Source organism: Neovison vison, chromosome 3, assembly GCF_020171115.1.
Source record: "Neovison vison isolate M4711 chromosome 3, ASM_NN_V1, whole genome shotgun sequence".
NCBI lineage: Eukaryota > Metazoa > Chordata > Mammalia > Carnivora > Mustelidae > Neogale > Neogale vison.
In genome coordinates, this window is record NC_058093.1 from 22,719,823 (window position 1) to 22,745,326 (window position 25,504).

The 25,504-nt window shown below is 34.8% G+C and overlaps 1 protein-coding gene across 5 annotated transcripts in view; it reads right to left on the bottom strand.

The window, feature by feature from the left end:
* The window catches only part of ERBB4 (erb-b2 receptor tyrosine kinase 4), a 1,164,558-nt gene that overhangs the window by 511,052 nt on the left and 628,002 nt on the right, over window positions 1-25,504 (bottom strand). For all 5 annotated transcript variants that reach the window (XM_044241525.1, XM_044241523.1, XM_044241526.1 and 2 more), the window contains exon 3: window positions 21,473-21,659. In XM_044241525.1, coding sequence (XP_044097460.1) covers window positions 21,473-21,659 — 187 coding nt within the window. The remainder of the gene's footprint in view (window positions 1-21,472; window positions 21,660-25,504) is intronic.

Consider the following 25,504-nt stretch of genomic DNA (forward strand, 5'->3'; position numbering starts at 1 on the left):
ACCCCTGCAATATTGCAGATTGGTGGGCAAGGATTTGCAATAGCAGACTGGGGCCTCTACTCCACAGATTATCAGGGATCTAGGCTGTTGAGCACTCGGTAGCTTTGAATCTATCATTTTTAAAGAAGTATTTTCATTGGGGTGGAAACCGGGGGGCACATACTTCAAATTCTTTAATAGATGAGGTTTAAAAGTGACACATGACATTGGCACGTACATTTAGTTGTCTAAAAGTTATACAACCACACTTAAGTGAAAAGGAAACTGGGAAATTGGTTCTAATTGTCTCCTGGGAAGGGAGATACAATTATTGGTGAGCGACTAGTTGGCTCTACCACATCCACTTTAAGCCTTTTGTCTGATTCAGCAAGAACTCATACAGTCCTTAACGTTCCTTAAGTCTCGAGGCAGCATCTTCATCTTTTCCTGTAGAACCACCCTTCCATATGCTGCCATGCCACTTGCCTTAATTAAAATACATTATAATCAAAAGGACATGAGATGTTGAATTCCAAGTACCCTGAACAGAATTTTATAGACATTAACTCTTTTCATCTCAGCAACTAATATAATCCAATGTTCTTTCATAAAGTCCTTTTCCTAATGACCCATACATGCTACCTAAAGTCTTGGTAAGCACAGAAGTATGATTATATGATGCTCTCCTAAGTTTCTCACGCTCTACTCAACACACTCAAACCCTAGATATGAACGAGGAAAGAAAATCACTTTGTGTTTATACCATCCCTATATATACTTTCCTACTTTAGAACATTTACTGCAAACTCAATCCAGAGTCATGCCCAAGTGATCTGCACCCTTGCTTGCTCTGTGGGAAGCCCCTTCTATCACCCTATAACCCAGTTACCTCCTCTTCGACCAGCAAACCAGACATTCCCCAACCTACTTCCTTCATCACTGCTTATTCATTTCTCTTTCCAGAGCTCTTCTGTCTTAGGTGAGACTGACTCAATGTGTTATTAATCTATGCCATTGACTACTAATACAGAAGACCCGCCAAACATTGAATATTACTTTAGGATAATGAGCAAAATTTCATAAGCCACGCATGAGAAAGCCAGATGACTTTCTTTATGACAACGTGGACTTGAAGCTAAATGAGGTACAAAATTTTAATAGAGGTGATTTTTGGTTTTATTATAGGATTGTAGATGACCGCAAGTAGGACTTGATTACATTATATATCTTAACGTAAGTGCTGCAGTTATTGATAGGCTCAGGCTGTAGGAGATAGAATGGTTAAGGGCAGAATGAAGATAGTGACTTATTGGTTAAAGCATACTGTGCCTGGTTTTGAATGTAAATGCCATGGATAGTGTTTTTAGTAAGTTAAAATAAATGACTTGTTAATGTGAAAATTTAAATATACTGTCAATATATTTTGTTCATTTTACACAAAAATATATATTTAGCCTCATTTCATTAATTAGAATAAATAGACACTACACTACACTACAATAAATAGACACTACACTTTTTTCAGAACATAAGGGTATAATACTACCACCAAACCAATGGAAAGGACATTTGTGTTTACTTCTGGCTTATGAAATAATGAGCCTGTTTCATCTCCTGGTCTATTTATGTAAGCAATGAAGTTCTCAAGTATACAGAGATAATCACTAAGCTCCACAACAACAAAATGCCTTCAAGCAAAAAAGCATGACAGCATATAAGTTTTAGATTCCGGGACACACTAATGTAGAGTGAGCAAAATTAAGTATTAGAGTCCAAAACAATCAGATTCTACACAATGACTCTAACTCTGTGCCCCTTGAAAAGTCACTTTTCCTCTTTAGGCCTCATCTCACTATACTGGTTGATTGTTTTTTTCCTTACCTGTAAATTAGAGAGTTGGATACTTCCATCTCTACCATAGGATATTTGCAAAGAGTGTAAATACTACTTAACCAGCATAACTGTTGGGAAAAATAATGATATTATTTTATTATGCAATCCTTAGTACTTACATTGTAAATGCTCTAAAAATATACGATATTTAAGATATATATAATACTCTAACAGTATTAGTATTTACTATGTAATTTCTTCTATTAAATAGAGGGATTTTCTTTTATAATGCATACAGTAGTACATCAGTGAGATTTATTTATCACATCATTCTAAGGGACTCAGACAGAGAAGGAAAAATTTAAGCATTTCTATCCTCCTGAAATTCTGAAACAGGTCTCCTCAGAAACACCACCATTTAACATGGGTCACACACCTAGAATCTTCATACAACCCCACAGTAGCAAAAATGAATCACGAAGGACGGAGGCAGGGCAGTGATGATTTGTTAAATTCCACTGAGACCTTTGTGTGAGTGAAAAAAATCCTGTTAAATTTCATGCCTTGAACTTCATCTGTATGTAGAATTATATTTTTGAATTTCCTCTGAGAATAATAATTATAACCTTTTATAAAGAGTGGGTTTGTTCTCAGCAGAGACAAATCCCTCCACCACCCACCACGGGGAACAATACTACCATTTTCATGTGGACAAGCCAGCAATGTGAAAACAGAGGGCTGTACCTATTTGTTCACTGTTATCAAATGCCAGCCTTGGGGCTACCCCTGGTAAGAGAGTTTTGACTTCTAAACCACCGAGCAACATAAACTCTTCTGAGAAAATCTTTTGTGTGCAAACACAGGTTGAGCAGCATGCTTTCTTCCTGATAGGAAAAAGAACATGTTTCCTTTACCATCAACCTTCAAGATGCATTTATCCTTTGCAAGTTCAGTATTATGAATAATGATATATTAAGCTACCCACGGCCATCCAGATTCAGTTTAAAAGTTAAAGATGATGGATGTATGACAAGAAAATGATATTAGTATGATATCAAACCTCTGTCTTGCAAAGAAGTAATTACTTGAATCACTATTAATTATAGATATGTTGAATTTCTGTCATTTTAAAAATAAATTTTAGCTTTATATGGTGTACTGAAAAGGACATTTAGCTCCTAATCTATAGCTCTCAAAACAATGTTCTAGGTGTAAAGTTAGGATGGTCTGAAGCCTAGTTTCAACCTTTGCTGGTTTAGGTTAAGTGTGCAAGGGACACTGAAGTAAACTCCCCTTTGGTTGAAGTGTAAATTTCCTAATAGTTTTCAATAAACAACCACATAAACCAGTAACTAAAAAAAAGAAAACTTAGGTGCATATAATAAGTATTCACTTCAGGACCATCTTTCTTCATGCTGTCCTTAGTTAATACAGTTTGTGGTCTCAAATTCTGGGTGTGTAATTTCACAAACCCTCACTGTTGACTGTGGCAGCTATCTCTGTAGATACACACACAGAAGCTGAACATGTATCTTGAGAGAGAGAGACGGAGAGAAAGAGAGTTGTTGAGAGACAGGGAGTTGTGGGTTTTTGAGGGAGAAAGAGGACAGAGAGAGGGAGGCTACCATGGTATAGTTCATTTGTAATTTACTCTTTCACTCTTTCTCTTGCCATGATGTTTCAAAAGAAAGTCCTGTGTTTTAAAACATTAATTTTTTTTTTAATTTAAAAAGAAATAGAAAGAAAACCAAAAGGGTTCTTGCAAGACAGACCCTAGAGCTCTTTGAAAACATCAAATAAATCCCCTCCAGCATGTTCTCCCTATGTGATGCCTTTGTACATTCATTTCAGCCTGTGGGCACATTTCCTGACACACAAAAGATTTCAGTGCCATGTTGACAGACATAAACACATATGGATTACTCATTTGCCATTCTGGATATTGAATTAATAGTAATTTCTATAAAATTAATTTTATATGAATCAATTACATGAATTATATGAAACTTAATTTTATGTTCTTGGAAGAGAAGTATTATTTCAGATGGTGATTAGAAAAGCAGGGTTATAACCAGTTGATTATGTGGTTCCTTGCATACGTGTCAATGACACACAGTGTATATGGTTATGCATCATACTTAGAAACTATATTTACACACACACATTACCATATGTATGTATTTGTGCATGTGTGACTATACACGTATATAAACATACATCTATCTATATTATAGTTATATGGAGATACTATATATGTATATACACACACATAGCCTCCGTTTTATTATCTATTTATGAGCCTAGTATTCTATGTCTCCCTTTGATCTCCTAATTTGTCTTTTGCTTTGGTTCTGGGCATGTGTCAGTGTTTATTTTTCTTTTAAAAACTTTGAAAAACATAGGACCTGTTCACCCATACGGATTTATTATTTTAATCATTTTACAGAAAACTGATTCTGTAACCTAACATACAGAGCAATGTTTTACATACTACGACTTTTCTCTTCCGTCGCAGAATTCAGTTTTGAAGCAAAAATATAGAAACAGTTACTAAGTATGCTTTCACGCCACGCAAGTCAGAGAGACATGGTCATTATTTGCTTCATATTAAAAAGCAAACAAAAACAAACAAACAAACAAACAAACAAAACCTTGGTCCTACTTGCAGAAATACAAGCTACGTTGAATCCTGAGCAGTGATTTTATGCAATCAGGGGTCCAAGCTGCCATTACTCTACCTTACATATAGGGTAAAAGAATACAAACGAACGTATAAAATAAATCTACAAACATATGTAAAATGCCACCAAGATGCCTTCCCTAAGCCTTTATCTTTGAAGTAAGAATGCTAATTTTAGAACGCAAGCCCTAAGCCTCATGTGGTTCCTGAGTCTGGAAGCCAGGCTGACTCTCCACAGGGGCTTCACACCTCCGCTGTTTTGACAGCACATGTTTCACTTCTGTTTCACACACTGACAGAGACCCAGCCGGGCTCTAGCGACTGAGCTACCAAAAACACTATTAGCACGAATCTGCCCTTTCCTTAGAAGTTCAAGTTCTCAAGAAAACAATGAGTAGGTCTTTTAATTATTTTTTAAAGCCCCAGAATATATCCTTTAAAATAGATCTTAGCCATTTAAAATAAGTCATCAAAATATCCTCATGGCAAGTTCAGCACGTGAGGAGGGGTGAAAAAAATAGACTTTGTGTTGTTTCTGCTTATTTAGAACTAAGTATGAAATATCTAGGCATTCAAATCCCAGGCTTTCTTGTGTAATGTGGATTTAAAAGGAAGCAATGATTAATGAGTTTCAGATACAGTACAAAAGTAATCTCTGGGGAAACACATTCTTAGCTGAATTGGTAGCTCTCCCCAGCAGGGACATTTGAATACTTTGAGAAAAACTAAGAAATTAAGAAATGAACAAAAATGAATAGGATTTGCTTGGCACGACTGGGAGACCTTGGCTTTAACTCAGTATTTAAAACCAACTAAATTGGTTTTGTTGCTCAGCTCATGTTCTTTTTTTTTTCCCCTCCCTAAAAGTCATCCAAAGGTTTTTTGGTGGGTGTTTGTTTTGTTTTGTTTTCCTGAGGTTTCACCACCTTAGCAGGGAAGTAAAAAAAAAAATTATTTTTAAAAATACTGAATCTACATGTAATGACATACAGCCAAATATAAATGCATGTGGCTATCATTGCTACAGGACATTGTTATCCCTATGCTAGGAAATAAATACACTCTGAACAATTAAACCCTAATAGAGGTCCCTACGTATTCACACGGAGTTGCATTTTTAATTAAATGTTTGAACTTCAGTTCCCAAGTGTTCACAAAGCAAAAATGTAGTATCATTCTCTGCTGATTTGGAAGGGTTAATGTCATCTCCTCACTTGTTCTAAGGAAGAAAGTTGAACACTAAGAAAAAGTGACTTGTGCTTTCCCTTAGAACTTTTCCAGGAGCTAAGCAGCAGATAGGTATTATAAGTGATAAAAGAAAAGAAGAGGGAAAAAAAAAAAACCTAAGAAAATTCTTCTTTCATTTCAGAATTGAAAATTCACTACAAGAGGTGTTAGGTGATTTATCTAAGGTACAAGAGGGATGAGAATACAAATCTTCTGGTTGCCAGTGAGATTAGGCTTTTCTAAAATCAAATATATCTGTCAATGAAGAACCAATAAACAGCACAGCTTACATAGATGTGGCAAAGATCAACCAAAAAACTTAATACTCTAAAATACTTTTACTCCACTAAGAACAATCTAAAGAAGGGAGAAACGGGAAGGGAATTAACATCTATTTTGTGCTAATCACTATTCTAGGCAATGCGTGCATTTTTTCTGTTCAATTCTCATTTTCAGATGAGGAAACTGATGGATAGCACTTAACTGTTTTGACATTTCCCTTGTCAGTAGTAGTGTTAGTATGAAATTTTAAATTTCAAATCAGGTTTCAAAGCTCAGGGTTTTTTCTACTTTTTTTAGAATGTTGGGAAAAGAAGAGAGTATGTGAAACGTTTCCACATTTACAAACATACCTTCTCGGGGTGCACAGTCTCTCATGGTTCATCTCCCTCTATGATTTCTCCCCCTTTGGATTTCCTTCCCTTCCCCTATGGTCCACTGTGCTGTTGCTTAGGTTCCACATATGAGTGAAACCACATGGTAATTGCCTTTCTCTACTCAACTTACTTCACTTAACAGAATTCCCTCCAGTTCCACCCATGTCACTGCCAATGGTGGGTATTCATTGTTTCAAAATGGCTGAATGATATTCAGAGGGGAGGAGGGAGGGGGAAGGGTGTAACAGGCTGATGGTGTTGTGGAGGGCATGTGCTGTGATGAGCACGGGGTGTTATACTTAACTAATGAATCAATGAACACTACATCAAAAACTACTTATGTACTATACAGTGGCTACCAGAACACCATTTAAACACACACACACACACACACATACACCTTCTCACCCAGAACACACAGGCTAGATTTCAGTTGTGAAAATAAATCCATATTCTCAAGCAAAAGTTATATTTTGGGATCAAGAAGCTTTCAATCATTTCATTTCTGAGCTCTATTTTTGTTACTTTGTCAAACTCTCAGACTATTGTGACTTTAAGCCCAAATGTAGAATATATCTTCGATACAACAAAGGCACTTAATTCTCTGTAACTGTTTTACAATTTTTTAATGGGTGAAAGGTAAATCAGAGAGCTATAAATGGCAACAGAGTGGCTCTTATACAAACATCATAGACATGTATGGATTTTCCACTGTTTGCCCCTTGCATCTCACTGATTTTATAGCATTTTTTTCAAAGAATTTTCTCCATAGCACAAACTCAGTGGTTTAAGTAGTCATTTGCAATTATAATTAGATACATTTTTTTCAGGAAGAAAACCATTTGGGGCCTGTCATTTTATATTTATCTATACACGTGAAATTTAGAAACACACTCTAGTTTGGGAGCTTTTATTTCTATTAATTTGAGGAATGTATATTACTATTTATTTCTTCTTTAAAAATCTAAGATTTTATGATTCAGAAAGAATATGTTTCAAGTCTTCTCTGGTCCTGAACATCTCTTAGTCATATTTAAATGGATTAAAATGTAAATGAGCTGAAAATTTACACTAAATCTCTCCCTGATTTAAATATAAATCAGACATCAAAATTGACATGAGATGGCTCAACAAATATTATTAAGTTTTAAGTATTTTTCAATATTTTCATTTAATAATGAACAAAATCTCAAGTAAAAAGCCACTGTGCATTGTAATACATATTAAATACATAAAACCATTGGATAGCTACTTAAATTACGTAGATGGTTTTCAATGAAATCACAAAGGAGTTGATGACCTATATATTGTGACCTCTGATGTATTTATTTTACACAAATGGTATTTATATTCTCTTAATTTTTAAGAGGCACTTGAACCAAGACACTAATTCTTGATTCACCCCTATTCCCTGAGCACCATAGACCTGCATTTGAAGCATGATACAATTTTAATTGCAAAGATTTATCATTATGACATGTAATTTCTAACTACATGAAATGACAATGTAATGCATAGGTGTGAAATTCAGCCACACATTCACTATGTGAAAAGTGACAGCAATAACATAGGCTGTTTCCCTGCTTCATTTCATTTTTCTAGCCATGCTATATAAAAGATATATCTAGAGATATGTCAGGGACTCTTTCATTATCTGTTCCATACTTTCCTTGCAAAACGTACTAAACTGTATTCTTTGAGCGACACTATAAAAGCTCAAGTCACATTTCATCATATTTTGTAGGTAACTCGTAAATGTGGATTACAATTGAGTTATACATGAATTCCAGAATTTATTTTGTTCATTTTCTTTTAATTAATAAATGAAAATGCATACCTAAGCACATAGAGACTGACATATAACTTTTCAAAAATCTTTTAAATTGTTACTTCCCTCTAGTTCCTTGAATAAAATCATATGTCTGGAATAATATAATAGAAAGATCACTAGACTAAGACAAGGACAAGAAGCTCATCTTGACAGAACACAGAACACACAACTTCTAGAGCTAAACCAAAACAAAATAAAGCACACACCAAATACAGTTATTTATCTGTTCTTTTGAATTCTAGTATTAATAAAGAAAAGGTCATGAGGTCAATTTCCAGTTAGAATATTTTATTTAATTCTGCTTCTGTACTCTCCCATTTCAGTTTCTATCTATAGGAATAAACATAAATATCCTCACAAAATACTTTTTAATATCACAATAATTCAACCTACTTGTGCAATATGAATGCTTTTAGAGTCATTTAACTCCTTAGGTAAACTAACTGCACTAAACCAATTCTCATTAAGAAATAAAATGGTAGGACTGCACTGTAAAGGTGATATCTGGATCGTAGGAGTCATTTCAGAGATTCTCAACTAATTAGTATATAGAAGAAGAGGAAAAAAGTTCCGTGTCATGACCTCCTTCCTTTTCATAATCCCTATAACATGGTGAGACAAGGAAAATCTGGAATAACACTACCTAGCTTCAACTCTGAACTCCATGAATCACTGCGTGCTCTCTGGCATGTTACCCATCATTCTGACACTGCGGTTCTTTATCTTCAAAAGGGAAATAACCACAGTAGCCTACTAAATGGGGTTACTATAAAGGTGAAGAGAGATCAGGTTTGTAAATAATTGGCTTCTATATGGTAAATGCTTATTAATTATGGATATTAATAGTAGTAGTACTACATACATCCTGGGCTTTATTATGCTATACGTATTTTTTTGTTTTCTAGATTTATTGTGCTAAAAGGAGTAGAGGTAAAGTCATTAAAACAAAAGGCATACAGATTAAAATAATTCTAGCAATACATATAGTTTAAAAACTAGAATTTATAGGAGTGCATGGGTGGCTTAGTCTTGATTTTGGCTCAGATCACGATCTCAGGATCCTGGGGATCAAGTGCCCCTCTACCCACCCACTGAGCTCTGCTCTCAGAAGGGAATCTGCTTGAGGAGTCTCTTCTCTTTCTCTCCCTCTGCCTCATCCTCCATGCTCACTTGCTTTCTACCTAAAATAAACAAGTCTTTAAAAAAAGCCTAGAATTTATAACGGGATTTTTCACTGAACATCACCAGATACATAATTTATACAATATAGAGCCACCCCACTAAATATTAAAGCAAATTGTTTAGAGAATTTGATCACATTAAAATTAAAATATATTCTTTATTTTGTCAATAGTTGCCAGAATATGCCCATAAAATATGTCATTAAATATATAATTAAAATTTGAAGTCCTTTTATTTCATAGTAATCAAAAATACCTTTCTGATACCAGCTTTTTTCAACATTATTGATACTGCAAATTATACCACTAATTTGCATCTCAGAACAAATGAAATTGGGTAATTTGAATGGTTTTAGAAGAAAGAAAATGTTATGGTTCACTGTTTTTCTTTACTTTTCTTGGTAAATATTTATCAAAATTCTTATGGTTGTTATGATTCAATAACCCAAAACAACTTGACTTAACCTTTAAGAAAATTATAGTCAAGAAATATAAAATATATGGCAGAGAATAGATCAAAAAGTATTAAAAGTAGGGGAAGGGAAAATATTATGAGAGCTACAATAACAGAGAATAGCCCTGTGTTGAACTTCTAGGTAGACTGGCAAGGAAGATACAAGTGAAAACCTTCTTTAACCTCTAATAGCCTATGGCAGTTGTAAACTCTAGTTGATGTCTATTACTAAGAGAGCAAAGTTTAAAGGAAATTCCTAGAATAAACATTTTTTTCTTTTATTACTTTGGAACTATATTTTCATCTCTTTTGCCAGTGGAGTCACTAAATCAGATAACTCTCAGAAACAACAACAGAAAAAAAAAAAAATAGTAACTCAAATTTCCAGGTTAGCTTATTACATCAAAAGGTGTTGAGCCATGGAAACTTATACTTATTTATTCGCTGATAGATACAGATGAATGGAAAATTCCATTAATCATTTATGAAAAATTGGCCATTTCTATTATAACTTGTATGATATACTTTCATAGAAGTTTCACCATTACAAGAATAGCTATTTTCTAGAAAGTTAATAAGAGGTTTGTTGTACCTCTATTCTCTTTACGTATTATACTTTATCAATTCTAAGATGCATTTTTCATATTTAATACCTCTAAAATCTTGATTCATGATACAATCTTTTACATTTCTGTTGGGCTTTCACTTTTTCTCTTAGTGTGGCCTACGAACAATGACTAATAAATATTTCTTAAAATTGATGGTGACTTAGATTTGATGAAATATGGCAGACATCTATTTGATAAAACATTTTATAGAGGAATTTCTTTTGTGACTTATTTATTATTAAATAAATATTGTGTTATGTATATGAACTTTCAGTGTGGGATGGAGAATACTAAAGACATGGGCATTGTTTATGCCAGAAAGAATCCTCAATAGACTTCTCAAAATAGTTTCTCTGCTAAAAAAAAAATCATTATTCTCTCCTAATCCTTAAGTCTTTCAATGAAGTTATTTAAGAAATAGACACTGGGGGGGTGCGCCTGGGTGGCTCAGTGGGTTAAAGCCTCTGCCTTCAGCTCAGGTCATGATCCCAGGATCCTGGGATCGAGCCCCACATCGGGCTCTCTGCTCAGCAGGGAGCCTGCTTTCTCCTCTCTCTCTCTCTGCCTGCCTCTCTGCCTACTTGTGATCTCTGTCAAATAAATAAATAAAATCTTAAAAAGAAAAAAAGAAATAGACACTGGGGACGATCTATAACTAGATACTTATATATTGTGGGAATGAAGATAACAGTAAAAACCTCATTTTTTAAAAGTCACATTTCTGACAAATGGAAAATCCGTTCTAATAACCATAACTTAAAGCACATTAAGAAGCAATGCAGCTTATTCAAATATAAGATCTGGTCAGGTCCCAAATCATAAATTACATATTGTGTATCTTACAATTTGATTACATAGGCCTAACATGATTTCCACAATCATAAAAATGGGCTCTTTCTATTATTCTTACCAAAAGCATACTTCTCAGATAACAATGAATATATTCATTGCAGGAACTGCATTTAATGCTATTTCTATAACTTACTATTTAACTTTCACAACCATCTTACAAACAGAGAGTTCCCATTACACTCATTTAAAGATGAGGAAACTGAGGTTCAGAAAGTTGAATCTGAGGATCTGAAGGGAGGGAGTCTCAATTCAGAGCTGATGCTCTGATTCTTCATGATACTCTGCATGTAAATATCCTTGCCTACAGCCCTGTGTTCATTAAAACATGCTGTCCTAAAATAGAACTACCCTATGACCCAGCAATTGCACTACTGGGTATTTACCCTAAAGATACAAACATAGTGATCTGAAGGGGCACGTGCACCTGAATGTTTATAGCAGCAATGTCTACAATAGCCAAACTATGGAAAGAACCTAGATGTCCATCAACAGATGAATGGATAAAGAAGATGTGGTATATATACACAATGGAATACTATGCAGCCATAAAAAGAAATGAAATCTTGCCATTTGCGATGACATGGATGGAACTAGAGGGTATCATCCTTAGCGAAGTAAGTCAATCGGAGAAAGACAACTATCATATGATCTCTCTGATATGAGGAAGTGGAGATGCAAAATGGGGGCTTAAGGGGGTAGGAGAAGAATAAATGAAATAAGATGGGATCGGGAGGGAGACAAACCATAAGTGACTCTTAATCTCACAAAACAAACTGAGGGTTGCTGGGGGGAGGGGGGTTGGAAGAGGGGGGTGTTATGGACATGGGGAAGGGTATGTGCTATGGTGAGTGCTGTGAAGTGTGTAAACCTGGCAATTCACAGACCTGTACCCCTGGGAATAAAAATATATGTTTATAAAAAATAAATTAAAAACAAAACAAAGCATGCTGTCCTGGATGGATAAGAAAGATGTGGTCCATATACACTACGGAGTATTATGCCTCCATCAGAAAGGATGAATACCCAACTTTTGTAGCAACATGGACAGGACTGGAAGAGATTATGCTGAGTGAAATAAGTCAAGCGGAGAGAGTCAATTATCGTATGGTTTCACTTATTTGTGGAGCATAACAAATAGCATGGAGGACAAGGGGAGATGGAGAGGAGAAGGGAGTTGAGGGAAATTGGAAGGGGAGGTGAACCATGAGAGACTATGGACTCTGAAAAACAATCTGAGGGTTTTGAAGGGGTGGGGGGGTGGGAGGTTGGGGGAACAGGTGGTGGGTATTGGAGAGGGCACGGACTGCATGGAGCACTGGGTGTGGTACAAAAACAATGAATACTGTTATGCTGAAAAAACAAATAAATAATAAATAAATAAATAAATAAATAAATAAAAACATGCTCTCCTTTTAGTGCTGCACTGTCTAATATGATCACTAATATCTTTAATATTGATCACCTCATGTGGACATTTAAATTAAAACAAATTAAAAGTAGAAATGTGTTTTCTCCAAACTAGCCACATTTCAAGTTCTCAGCAGTCACATTTGGCTACTCAGCTGTGCCACAGAATTGACTATTTCCATCATCACAGAAAGTTCTATAGGGCAACTGATGCTTTTGAAGGTAAAACAGATTAAAATGGAGGCTGTTGACCCCAAGGAGATGCTTGACTATAAATAATATAATAACTGGGAAAAATACTTTCCCAATTCTTTCACATTGTGGTTGGTAGGTAAATATTTGTCAGAAATATAATATTTACTGAGAGAAGACAAGTAGGTAGAGATAATTTAGAATAACTCATATCTCAGCACAGTGTCTTGAATATCCAAGTGGAAAAAAACAAAGCTAACAAATATTTGAATTGACATCACTTTCCAAAAGAATCCTGAACTTTTCACCTGTAAAATTGAGCCTATTAATAAACATGAGTTATGACTAAAAGTTGATTTTTATTCTTATTGCTTAATTTATTTTTTAAAGATTTTATTTATTTATTTGAGAGCGAGAGTGAGAAAGCATGTGAGAGAGAACACAAGCGGGGGGGGGGCAGAGGGAGAAGCAGACTCCCTGCTGAGCAGAGAGCCAGACAAGGGGCTTGATCCCAGGACTCTGGGATCATGACCTCAGCTAAAGGCAGGTGCTTAGCTGCTTAACCTACTGAGCCACCAAAGCACCCCAGTAACCTTGATTTTTAAAAAGCCATAGTTGAATGTCAGTGGCTATAAAATTAGTTAATAGATCTGATACTTTTAAATCAAATCCAGTATATACAATATTTGCCATTTTGTGTGTGTGATTGTATTTTATTGTCATCTTAACACAATTTTTCATAGATACATTCATGATGTATTGAAGTATACAACAATTAAAATCAGAAAATTATTTTTTTAAAATACAACCTTAAGAGCTTCTGTTTAAAGTTTGGATTATTATTCCTATAGCCAATTTAGTATTTCACAGAGTATAGTGTCACCTGGAGAAACAGAGTATAGTCTCACCTGGAGAAACTATCCTAACATTTCTTTTTTTTTTTTTTTTAAGATTTATTTTATTTATTTGACAGACAGAGATCAGAAGTTGGCGAGAGGCAGGCAGAGAGAGAGGAGGAAGCAGGCTTCCCACAGAGCAGAGAGCCCGATGCGGGGCTCGATCCCAGGACCCTGGGATCATGACCCGAGCCGAAGGCAGCGGCTTAATCCACTGAGCCACCCAGGCGCCCCTATCCTAACATTTCTTAAGAATGACACAGGAGGCGGTGCCTGGGTGGCTCATTGGGTTAAGCCTCTGCTTTTGGCTCAGGTCATGATCTCGGAGTCCTGGGATCGAGGACCGCATCAGGCTCTCTACTCCGCAGAGAACCTTCTTCCTCCTCCCTCTCTCTGCCTGCCTCTCTGCCTACTTGTGTCAAATAAATAAATAAAATCCTAAGGGAAAAAAAAAAAAAAAAAAAGAATGACACAAGAGGAAGAGATGGAAAATAGATCTAAATTCTAGAACAACATGCTCTTATTAGCCACAAGACTTTAGGTCTGGTTTCTTAGACATAAAATTACAATAAAGATACTTTCCAGGTCAGCCTGAAGAGGCTATGTGTGAAACAAAGAAAAGGAAGCTGAAAGCACTTATAAAGTATAAAACTCCATAACAGTAGGAGATATTATAATAATCATGCTTTCAGTAACATCTGAAGACAACAATGTGTATCCTCATTTCTACCTCTGAGAGTTTTAGGGTCTGCCAAACTTGGAGCTGTCTCTTCTAGCTTAACTATCTATCTTTATCTCTACCTCTATATGATAAATATATCTCTATCAGAATTAATGTTTTTATTACCTATATTTTATATATCTATATCTATAGGTGGATAGATGATAGATAATTTGCCAACTCTTTACGGATGAATGTCTGCTGCACCAACAAAATAATGTCCTGGGATGAGGGTGAGGAGGCAGATATTTTGATATCTTCACCGCTTTCCTTGAAGTGAAATTATGGACTCTTGGTGATCACTATCAACTTCCCTTATTGCATTTGGGACCCTGACGAGCAAAAATTCTCCTCCACTTTCTAAATTCATAAGCAAACAAGCACATTTTCCCAACAAATGAGGTTTAAAAAGGGAGTTTTTTGACCTTCCATGTTTTCTTTCCTTAGAATATGTATGTTTTCTCTCATCGGAAAGGGAATCTGCAGTTCTTGGACTATCATAGGGACAACAAAGAATGATGACAGAAGTTTGAAGTCTCAAGTAGGGAATTTTCCTGAAAGACTTCCACAATCCCAGCTTTCCCCCAATATTTTTCCTAAAGATCCTATAGGGATTAATAAGAATGTAGTTCAGAGAATGGGATACCTTCGGGATCCCTCAATGGGACAGAAATCAACAACAGGGTTGCTTTTTTATGACTTCAGCAGATTATCCTAGTATTCACAAATAAAAATGTGACAGCTAAAGGGGAAGGAATAATTCCATTCCCTGAAAATCCCACTGTCTCATGCCTTATTTCTCCAGTAACAGAATCCTTTCTAATGAGTGGTACAGCAGGAAAAGAAATTCCCATTTTACGTTCATTCAATTCCATAAATTCACTCATCAGTTCTCCAAAGCTAAGAACGATTCCTAAGAAATATGTTGCAATGGCCATTCTAACTGAGCTCATATTTAAAATATTAACTTTCAAATATATTTCTGTTTTACCTGTACACCAAAACGTATCATTATAATTTCCCTTCTTCTAGTTAATACACACTATCTGACATGGCAGGCAAACAATCTTCTTGAAAACATTGATCAGAGTATCATTTTTAGAAACTGTGGACCTGATCTAAAAATTGATGCCTTCATAAGAATGTGCCACTCTTCACTGATTCCATCTGTCTCACAGTGTTTTCACTATAGGTTAGTTTTGATCAAATCATTTTCCAAGTAATTTATCCTTAAGCTAGGAGTATTCTTGGAATCATTTTTTTTTTTCCTTCAGATATCCATGATACGCTTAGTAGTTCTTCTCATGTAAATATTAGCAGTTACCTTTGGCAAACATTGTATTTAACAACAACTTCTGAACTAGGCTAGTTGAACTCACTCAAACATGACTAAAACCTTTCACAGAACAGTTGAAGAATGCTTAGCAACTCCAGTGTCAGAAAACAAACTCAGAATGAATGTCTCTTGTCTAGGTCAAGGCAAATGTCAGGGCCAATGAAGGGTGAAACATGATGATAGAGATTTGAAATGAAGGGCTGGGGTAACAGGTGCTTGGCATGGGCACTGAAAGACGGGCGAGAAGTGCTATGAAGTACTAAGGACAGCGATCACACTGAGAGGGGACAAAGAAAAGCCTCAGGCTTCTCCCTGCCAGAGAAATAGAGCCTGCACATAAAATAGCTTCAAAGTGGCATCTGAAGAGACATTGAAATTTGGAGCATCTTTTTGTCTAAACAAGTCTCTTTTCAAGGCCCCAGTGAAGCAACAGGAACCTATTTGAATATGCAGAAACAGGTACAATTGTTTTGTCAGTGAGATGGCACAAAGAAAAGCGAGGGACAAAACAATACAAGGAAAGAAGATGAAGGTTTCCTAAGCAAACGCTATGTGAGAGGTGCGTGGTTGACAAGTTCTCTACTTTTATTTTTTTAATGTCTGTAATAACATCCTGAGGTGGGATTTTCTTCTCAATTTTAAAGATGAAGACTAAGTCTCATAAGGACACTCAGACTGTAAGTGGTGATCTGACATTTGAATAGATTTTTGTTTTTTGTTTTTTTTCTGATTCCACACCCAGGGTCTTTGACATACACTGACTTGATTACAGATGGCCTGTCCATTTCAATGTTAGGTCATTTACTTGACTGTCACTGAATAATGCTGAAGGGGTTTGAGAAATTTAAATGTTGTTACATCAGATGTTCTATCTCCTGATCTAAGCATTTTATTTCATTTTTAGTCTACCAGAACTCAGTAAACTTAATATATCCTTCCCTTATTATTGAGGACTCCCAAAAATAACTTTAGCATTTTAATTTTGTTTAAAATGTTTGCTTCTCCACATATCAAATAATAATATAATCAAGATGATCCAGTACACAGTTAGTGAAATAATTAAAAATAGCCGTAAAACATTAAATAAAAGCACTAATACATGAATGTGTTGGTCTGAAAATATGGAGAGTATTTGGTAAAGTTTGGAAAACATAAATTGCATACTGGTATTACCTAAAATTTCACCTATTCAAAAGAGATATTCTAATAATTCATAAAATAGAAATTCAAATATTTAAGGTGAAATTTTATAAGAAAAATGTACATGTTTATGTAGTAAATATATATTCAGGTTATCGTCATTATAAATAGAATATGAATAATAGAATAGATATTCTATTTCTAGGTATTTCTCAAAGATTCCTTCATTTCTACAATATCACATATAGATGAAATTATACAATATTATCCGGATGAGGCAGTTTTATAAATCTAGAAAGGAGAAAATAATAGTGTTTTTTGTTGTTCTTCTCCTTTGATTTTTTTGTTTTTTGAGTTTTTTTGCCCCATATAATGAAACAACTTTTAAGATTTTGGACAGACAGGTAACTAAATAAGTAGAAGCTTGTAGACTTCAAGTTGTAAATATATTAGCTGTTGGTTTGAATTTATAATAGGGTTATTTGGTTAAGAAGGATCTGATAAAAACAAACAAACAAAGAAACAGCAGAACCCCATCATGGGAGTGATTAATAAAACCACAGCCATGTACAAGTGACCTTAACAAAGGAAGTAATGAATTCTGTCCAGTTCTGTAGTCCTATCATTCTCAATGGGCTCAAGATGATTATGTGCCTGAAGGACCCATTGTTGCAAATATGGCTCTCCTCTGACCAGAAAAGGATGACCCAACCTAACACAGCACCTAGGGATTGCCAAGACAAGTTCCTTACTTCCTTTTACATTGTGTGGCATATCCCTGGCCTTGGGACCTGCCTCTTCTCCACTCTGTTCCACCTCACTGACAATGAACCAGGGAAATGTGAGCAGCAGCAGTAAAACAAGTTTTCCAGAATTTATGAGTATGTTTCTTGTCTGGGCACAACAAGAATGAAAGTAGCTAGGTAAGATCTATAGTAATAATTATAGTCCAAGGAATATCTTTTGGTGAGCATCAAGCTAATTAATAAGAATATGTAAGGTTGAAGATAATTTATGTCTGTGTTAAGTGGCATCCAACCATTAGCCCTTCTATATGACAGTCCTCAAGTTAATCAAACCCCTTTAACACAGAGGTAGAGTTTATAGGAGGTAAATGTAATTTTAAAAAAAAGAAGTTATATTATTCTAAAGTCAATGCTGCAAAAAAGATTTTAGGAGAAACAAAAATTTTACATATATATTGAATATATATGTGTGTGTGTGTGTGTGTGTGTGTGTGAAATCCTAATCTCATCATTTGTTACAATCTGCCTACTTCTTACCCCCACAAATAGTACTTGTAATTTACCTTGTTGAAAGTGTTAAAAAATAAAATATTGCTTAAAAGGAAAAATGACCATGATTATTATTGTCCTTTTTGTGGTTTACCATTACGCAAAGTTGGTACCAAACCAAATGGCAATACAGAAGAAAGTTTACTCCCAGCATCTTGCTAATCTCCAAGCTCTTTAATACCCACGTTTCCATCCATGAAACATCCATGAATGGAAACTCATAGTATGCTCTTTTCATTTCCACCCCAACCTAAGGAGTATTTCTCATCATTCAGTCACAAATTCATCTCCTCTCTGTCCCATTCCTTCCCTTTTCTCTAGGAAATGATAAATGAATGAAAATTATTCAGGTCAAGTAAGTGAAGACGTTAACTAGATATCATTTCTTGGTAACATAACTTTAATTAAAAACAGAACAGTGTTTTTCAAACTTTTGTGGCCATGAGAATTATTGAAGGGATCCTTAAAATACATATTGATGGGCCCCACCACAAGAATTGCTGGTCCATTAGGTCACAGGTAAAGCCCCCAAATTTGCATTTCTACCAATACTCAGGTGATAGTGATACAGTTGGTTCTTTAAGAACTGAGTTAATGATTTATTTTATTTTATTATTTTATTTTATTTTACTCTTTTATTTTATTTTATTTATTTTTAAGAATGAAGTTAAACATTTTAATTCACTAGGACAATTAAATAGTGAGGTATCTGACTACTCAGCAGGTTTTCTATTCCCCTTCATATTATATAAGACAGCCCTAAAGTTAGGGCTAACCCTGTAGCCCTACACTTAATATAACCCTAAAACTGTTTTAAATTTTTATCAGCTTGCTTTGTATAGCATATAAACAAACAAGATAAAACAATTACCTTTCCAAAATATGAAAACAATCTTATCTGAAGTGAATTGCAATGTTTGCTGGTTATTTTACCAGGTTACCTAGAACAAATGGCTCTTTAAGATACAACTATCAAGCAAATTTCTTCCCCAATTCCTCTCTCTATGTACAGTGAAGTGTCTCTTACCCTTCCCCATATATTCTAACACACAAATAGAATCATGCTTATTGTGTGACTTCTGATATTCAAAATTGGAGTTAACATTATTGATTTTAATCACCTAGAGTAAGATCAATGATGCTGGGCTGATGTTCAATTGTAATTCTCAGCCACCTGATAAATATGTTAAGATATCTGGACAATTTCTAAGTTGCTTAGATTTTCCACCATATATTTTATTGCACTTTTGTTTATGTTCAAAAATAAATTAATAATAACTCTTGAACAAACGCATTTTTGTTCTGAACAATCAATTCATTCCTTAGCCACTTATTAGTAACTTAGCCACTTATTAGTTAGTTAGTCACTTATTTTACACATACACACACACACACACACACACAAATTATTATAAGATTTTCTTGCAGAATAGGGAATAATGTTCTTGAAATTACAGTGTTGTATTCTGGTATGACACAAGCTGTCATGATCTTAAGCAATAATGGTGTGAGCTCACTCAATAAATAAAGTATGTTTAAATGGGCATAATTTTGATTAAATAACTTAAAAATATTTGAGTAGTACTAATGTTAGATATAAAAATAAACAAGTGAGCTCTTTAAAGATTGATTTTTTGGGGGATGAAAAGATTATTCAAATAGCAAATATTATGGAATAATAACATAACCCAAATATTGTAAAAAGTTTAAAATGTATTCATTTTTTCTTTACTATAAATAGAGGATGACCATTTAATAAACCATAATTATTCCTACGTAAATTTTAACCAGATTATATTATTTTTAGACTCTTCACTTTAATCATTCAATTTTTCTCTATCCATTCCATTTCTAAAATTCTTCCTATCATTATTTCCATGCAAGTAGCAATTTAGTCAAAAACTCTGCTCTTTAGTAAGAAAACTATCTTTGGAAGGAAGAACAAAACAGTAAAATGTTAATGGAGGAATCTACAAATTCTGAACAATTTTCATTTACCATTATGCCATCAATTCTACAGCAATCATATCCAAAATAAATAACATAATCAGCATTTCTTTCTTCATCCAAAATATCCAATTTTAGCCTACATCTCTGGCTAACAATGAAGCTATTTCTATTTCTAACTTAAAATGATGCAATTTCTAACTTGAAATATCTTATACCCACTATAAATTAAAGAAACAAATAATTTTAGTAACCTAACAATATCAATGTTATTTTTACTTAGTATTTTGAGGCAATACCTCTAAAAATTATAGTTTTTTAATGTCAAGAAACATTACCACTGATGCAAAATATAGATGATATTAATTTAGGCTAAATTAATAGTTTAAACTCCTTTATCCCACTGTGAGATGATAATTAATTACTAATTAGCACTACTTGGTTACAGGCACACATAGCTAAACTCTTGATTAGAAACCTTGTACCAAACCTCCTACGATAGGCTATATGACTATGAACTATATGGACTGAAAGGTTATCTGCAAGATTGCCAGGACCAGCTTACAAAACAAATTTCCACAACGTGCTGTGTTTTTTTGTTTTTGTTTTTTTGCAGCAAGTTGGTAAGTTGAGGTTGTCAGCAATTACCTTTTTCCAATCTTAAGGGGGAAAAACCAATAATAATATTGAAACGTTTTAAGAAAGAATTTCTGATGACATTTAGTGAGTTACTGAATAAGATAAATCAAAACTAAATTAGTAAATCAAAGTACATTTTCCAAAAATAAGGGACTGTGCAAAAAACTAGATTAGTTTAACTAGATATAAAGGCTGTGTATTTACTGAGCTCTAACGAAAGTGAAGGTTATGGTGTTATTTATTGCAGAGATTTGATGATACGGTCCACTGTTCACCTGAGACCACCAAACAGAGCATTCTTAAACCTGCTTCCTATCTCAGTTTTCAGTCACTGAGCATTTCCTCAGAGTGTACTTCTGTTCAGCTGAGATACAGTATTACGGTATCTTTCAGACTACACTTAACAGTATCTGTAAATAAAAGCAAGGGCATCACAAGGCATTATTTCCCATGAAATGAATAAAGACTAGATATTTAAATGCTTTATAGTGTTCCTCAGTATAACACACACCACAGTAACCATACACACATATGTGTATGTTTATTGCATTTAAATTGATAATGAGAGCATATTTCCAATTTTGTATGTTTTCCTTACCTGTCAAGTTCTTCAGTCCAAGTTCTTGAAGTCCAAAGTTCCCATCTTTTCTATAGTTTAAAAATACTGCCAAGGCATATCGATCCTCATACAGTTTTGTCCCACGGATAATGCGCAAGTTCTCCAGTGGCAGGTAACGAAACTGATTAAGAGCCACTAACACATAGCCTGTGACTTCTCGAATAGACTGAAAAGACAAAAACAATTGCCTTTGTTAAAAAAAAATAGAGATTATCTGTCAGTACATTAATTTCCCCATTATATTGTAAATAATTACCTTGATAATACAAGAAAACAAAAGGTTACATTCTCATTTGAAGTATGAATTGTACTCTTTAAAAAAGTCATGAATGTGGTTATAGTAAAATAATGGATTTCACTTATAAAACATTCTTCATAACTAGAATCTGAATATAATTAAAGGAATAAATATCTCATTTTCAACAGACTAAAATGAGGTAAGAATACCTAGATACCATCCAAAGTTTTTGTAAGAAGAAGCAAATTCATAAGCTTATCACAAGTAAAACAAAGCTGCATCAGTCTGTAGACCATGGGCCATATTTTAAACTGCTATACTGATGTTTAATGCTATCATTAGCAAAGACAGTTAGCATATATGTCTCAGGGAAACACAAATATAATAAACAATATGCATTAAAGACTGATAATAACCTCTAATTTAATTACAACCAAAAAATTTTAAAAATTTTATTTATTTATTTGAGAGCAGAGAGAGATGGAGAACAGGGGGGCGGGGAGGAGGAGGAAGAAGCAGACTCCCTGCTGAGCAGGGAGCCCCTCTCCTCCCTCCTGATGCTCAGTCCTAGAACCCTGAGATCAGGACCTGAGCTGAAAGCAGACATTTAAGCAGCTGCACAACCCAGCACCCTATCTACAACCACAAGTTTTATTTTTACTATCTATTGTTTAACATAGCATAAATTAATTACTTGAAAGCTTATAGTACCTTTTAAAGAAAATCACCAAAAAAGCCCTTAGGTTTCATTTAAAGTTAGTTTTTCAGTAAAATAACCTACATTGTGACAGCTATGAACAGCATGTATTAAGGTTTTAAAAAATTAAATATAAATAAATATATAATGTATAAATATATAAAAATGAATATATAATATATAAATATATTAAACATAAAAATATACAAATATTTATATATATATAAAATGCAGAGGTGGTAAAATGTTTTATGTTATTTTAATGTCAATTTCATGTCTGTATAGACCTCTTAATTTCGATGTTCCTGTGTTCAATCCTTGGTACTGTCTTTTCTATCTACTCTCATTCCCTTGGTGACCTTATCTAGTTTCAAGGTTGATGATCTCCAAACTCTTACTTCCAACCTGTCCCCTAAACTCCAGATTCCTGTCTAACTGCCTACCCCACATCTTCACCTGAATCCCTACTAGACTTCTCAGATACCCCTACGCATATCTGAATACACATCTTCCTTGCCTCAACCTTCCAACAGCCTTTCTCAACTCAGTTGAGAATCCATCCTTATTATTTTGGCCAAAGTCTTGGGGTCATTCTTGACTCCTCTCTCGCACACCAAATCCAATCCATCCTATTTGTTCTACCTTTAAAATGATCAGCAATTCAATCACCTCTTTTATCAACCACTGCTATCATTTGAGCCATCATCATTCCCTTATCAATATCACTGCTAGAGGTCTCCCTGTTTCTAATTCTTTTGATTCCTTATCATGTATTCTCAGTTAAGGCTGGACCTGATTTTTTTTTTTTTCCTTTAAAGTAGGCTCCATGCACAGCATGGAGCCCAATGTGCAATACTTGAATGGATGACCCTATGACTGAAACCTGAGCTGAGATTAAGAGTTTAAGAGTCTATGCTTAGCCAACTGAGCAACCCAGGTGCCCTTGGACCTGTTTTTATTTTTTTAAAGATTTTATTTATTTGATACAGAGCAAGCGAGAGAGAGACACACAGAGCAAGCATAAGCAGGGGAGAAGCAGTCTCCCTGCTAAGCAAGGAGCCTGATGGGGGTCTCGATCCCAGGATCCTGGGATAATTACATGAATCAAAGGCAGACACTTAACAGACTGAGCCACCCAGGTGTCCCGATTGTTTTTAAACGTAAATCAAACCATGACACTCCAATTCTTAAAACCCTGAAACATCTCCCAAGTCACTTAAAATAATAGACAAAATTCTTTCACGAATGAGTCAAAATCTATCTGTTCTGTCTAATGCTGCAACAACTAGCCATATGTGGCTATTGAGTAATTGCAATGTAAAGTTGTTATGAACTGAAATGCACTATTTTAAAGATTCCATGTTGAAATCATATTTTAGATAAATTGAGCTATATAAAATGCATTATTAAAGTTCATTTTAGGGGCATCTGGGTGTCTTAGTGGGTTAAGCCTCTGCCTTCAACTCAGGTCATGATCTCAGGGTTCTGGGATCGAGCCCCACATCTGGCTCTCTGCTCAGCGGGGAGCCTGCTTCCCCCACCCTCCACCTGCCTTTTTGCCTAGTTGTGATCTTTGTCAAATAAATAAATAACATCTTTAAAAAAATAAAGTTCATTTTAACCTTTCTTTTTACATTTTTGTTATGGCTACATGGAAATTTAAAATTATTTTTTTATGGCTATCACTACATTTCTGTTGCACAGTGCAATACTACATGATCTTGTCATCAATTCTTTTTGTAACTTTTTCTTTAACTCTCTACCTTTCTCACTCTATTCCAATTTTGCTGGTTTCCTTGTTCTTCTAACGTTCCAAGTGCTCAGTATACTCTTAAAGTCCTGAGTTTCTTTCCCTTTTATTACCTTTTTGGTTAATTTCCTCAGAATATAAGCTCTGCAAGGGTAAGCACTTTCATTTGTTCATTTGTGTCTCATGTGACCACAACAATACAGGCACATTGTGAGACACCAATAAATATTTGCTGAGCACTCTTGATTTTCTCTGCCCATACCTTCACCAATTATTGGTAAAGTCCATAGAGTCAAGAGAAGTGCCCATCTGGAACCCGCATTCCTTTTCTCTAGAGAAGACCCATGTTCCAAACCCTTTTGATCCCAGAATTTCACTCCCAAATTGCCCTAATCCCTCATCTAGATCCCATGATATCATCTTTCCAGTTCTCTTCCCCAGTCAGGGGACTGTGCCACCAATAGGCATATACCAAGCAAGGATGGAAGGTCCAGGTACAGATGTGTGAGTGGAAAATACATAGATGCTAAATGTACAGGCCAAGGATCCATTCACTCTGCTCAAAGCTTCCTATAATACTGGTTAAAGAACAGGTTAGAGGAGGGGCTAAAGGCTGGAGTCCATCTCTCTCCATGCCACCATACTCCTGAGGAGTCCAAAAATTTTAACATTTCACCTGGCCATCCAAGTTATTATAAAGATATTTCTGTCATAGTGGGAGGTTATATATTTTAATAATAATTTATTTATTTAAAATAAATAATAATGACACAAAATATATAGACCTTCATTTATACTCTCATCCCAGGTGCCACAATTCTTAGGAATGAACCTGCTAACACTAATCATCTAGAAAAGTAGAAACCTGTGGAGCAAAGGGTCCATTAAATGGATGAAGGGTCAAGGAACCTATGAAACTATTCATGTCTGGCACTGGACTGGGAACTCTAAGCCACTGTAGGCATTCCTGGGACACTGAGTATTTTGGATTAAAGAGATGAATGCTTAGGGAAATACAAAAAAAGAGGTGAAAGGTCAACAGTGGCATGTATTATTTGCATACCACATTTGTTTAAAATTGCATTTCCCTGGAATAATCTACCCTTGGACCCCTACAAATCCTCCTTCAATCACTGTTCTAACGGTTGAACTCAATCCCTTTGTGTTCTTAGAAGAGAGATCAAAAATATTTTCCAATATCATTTGGTCTAAAAAGTAAAATTATTTCAGTCATTATAAAGACAATTTATCTTTTAGCTTGTATACAGTAATTATCAACTGCTCCAAAGTACAGTGATAACACAAAGATAAACACTGGGGATGGAG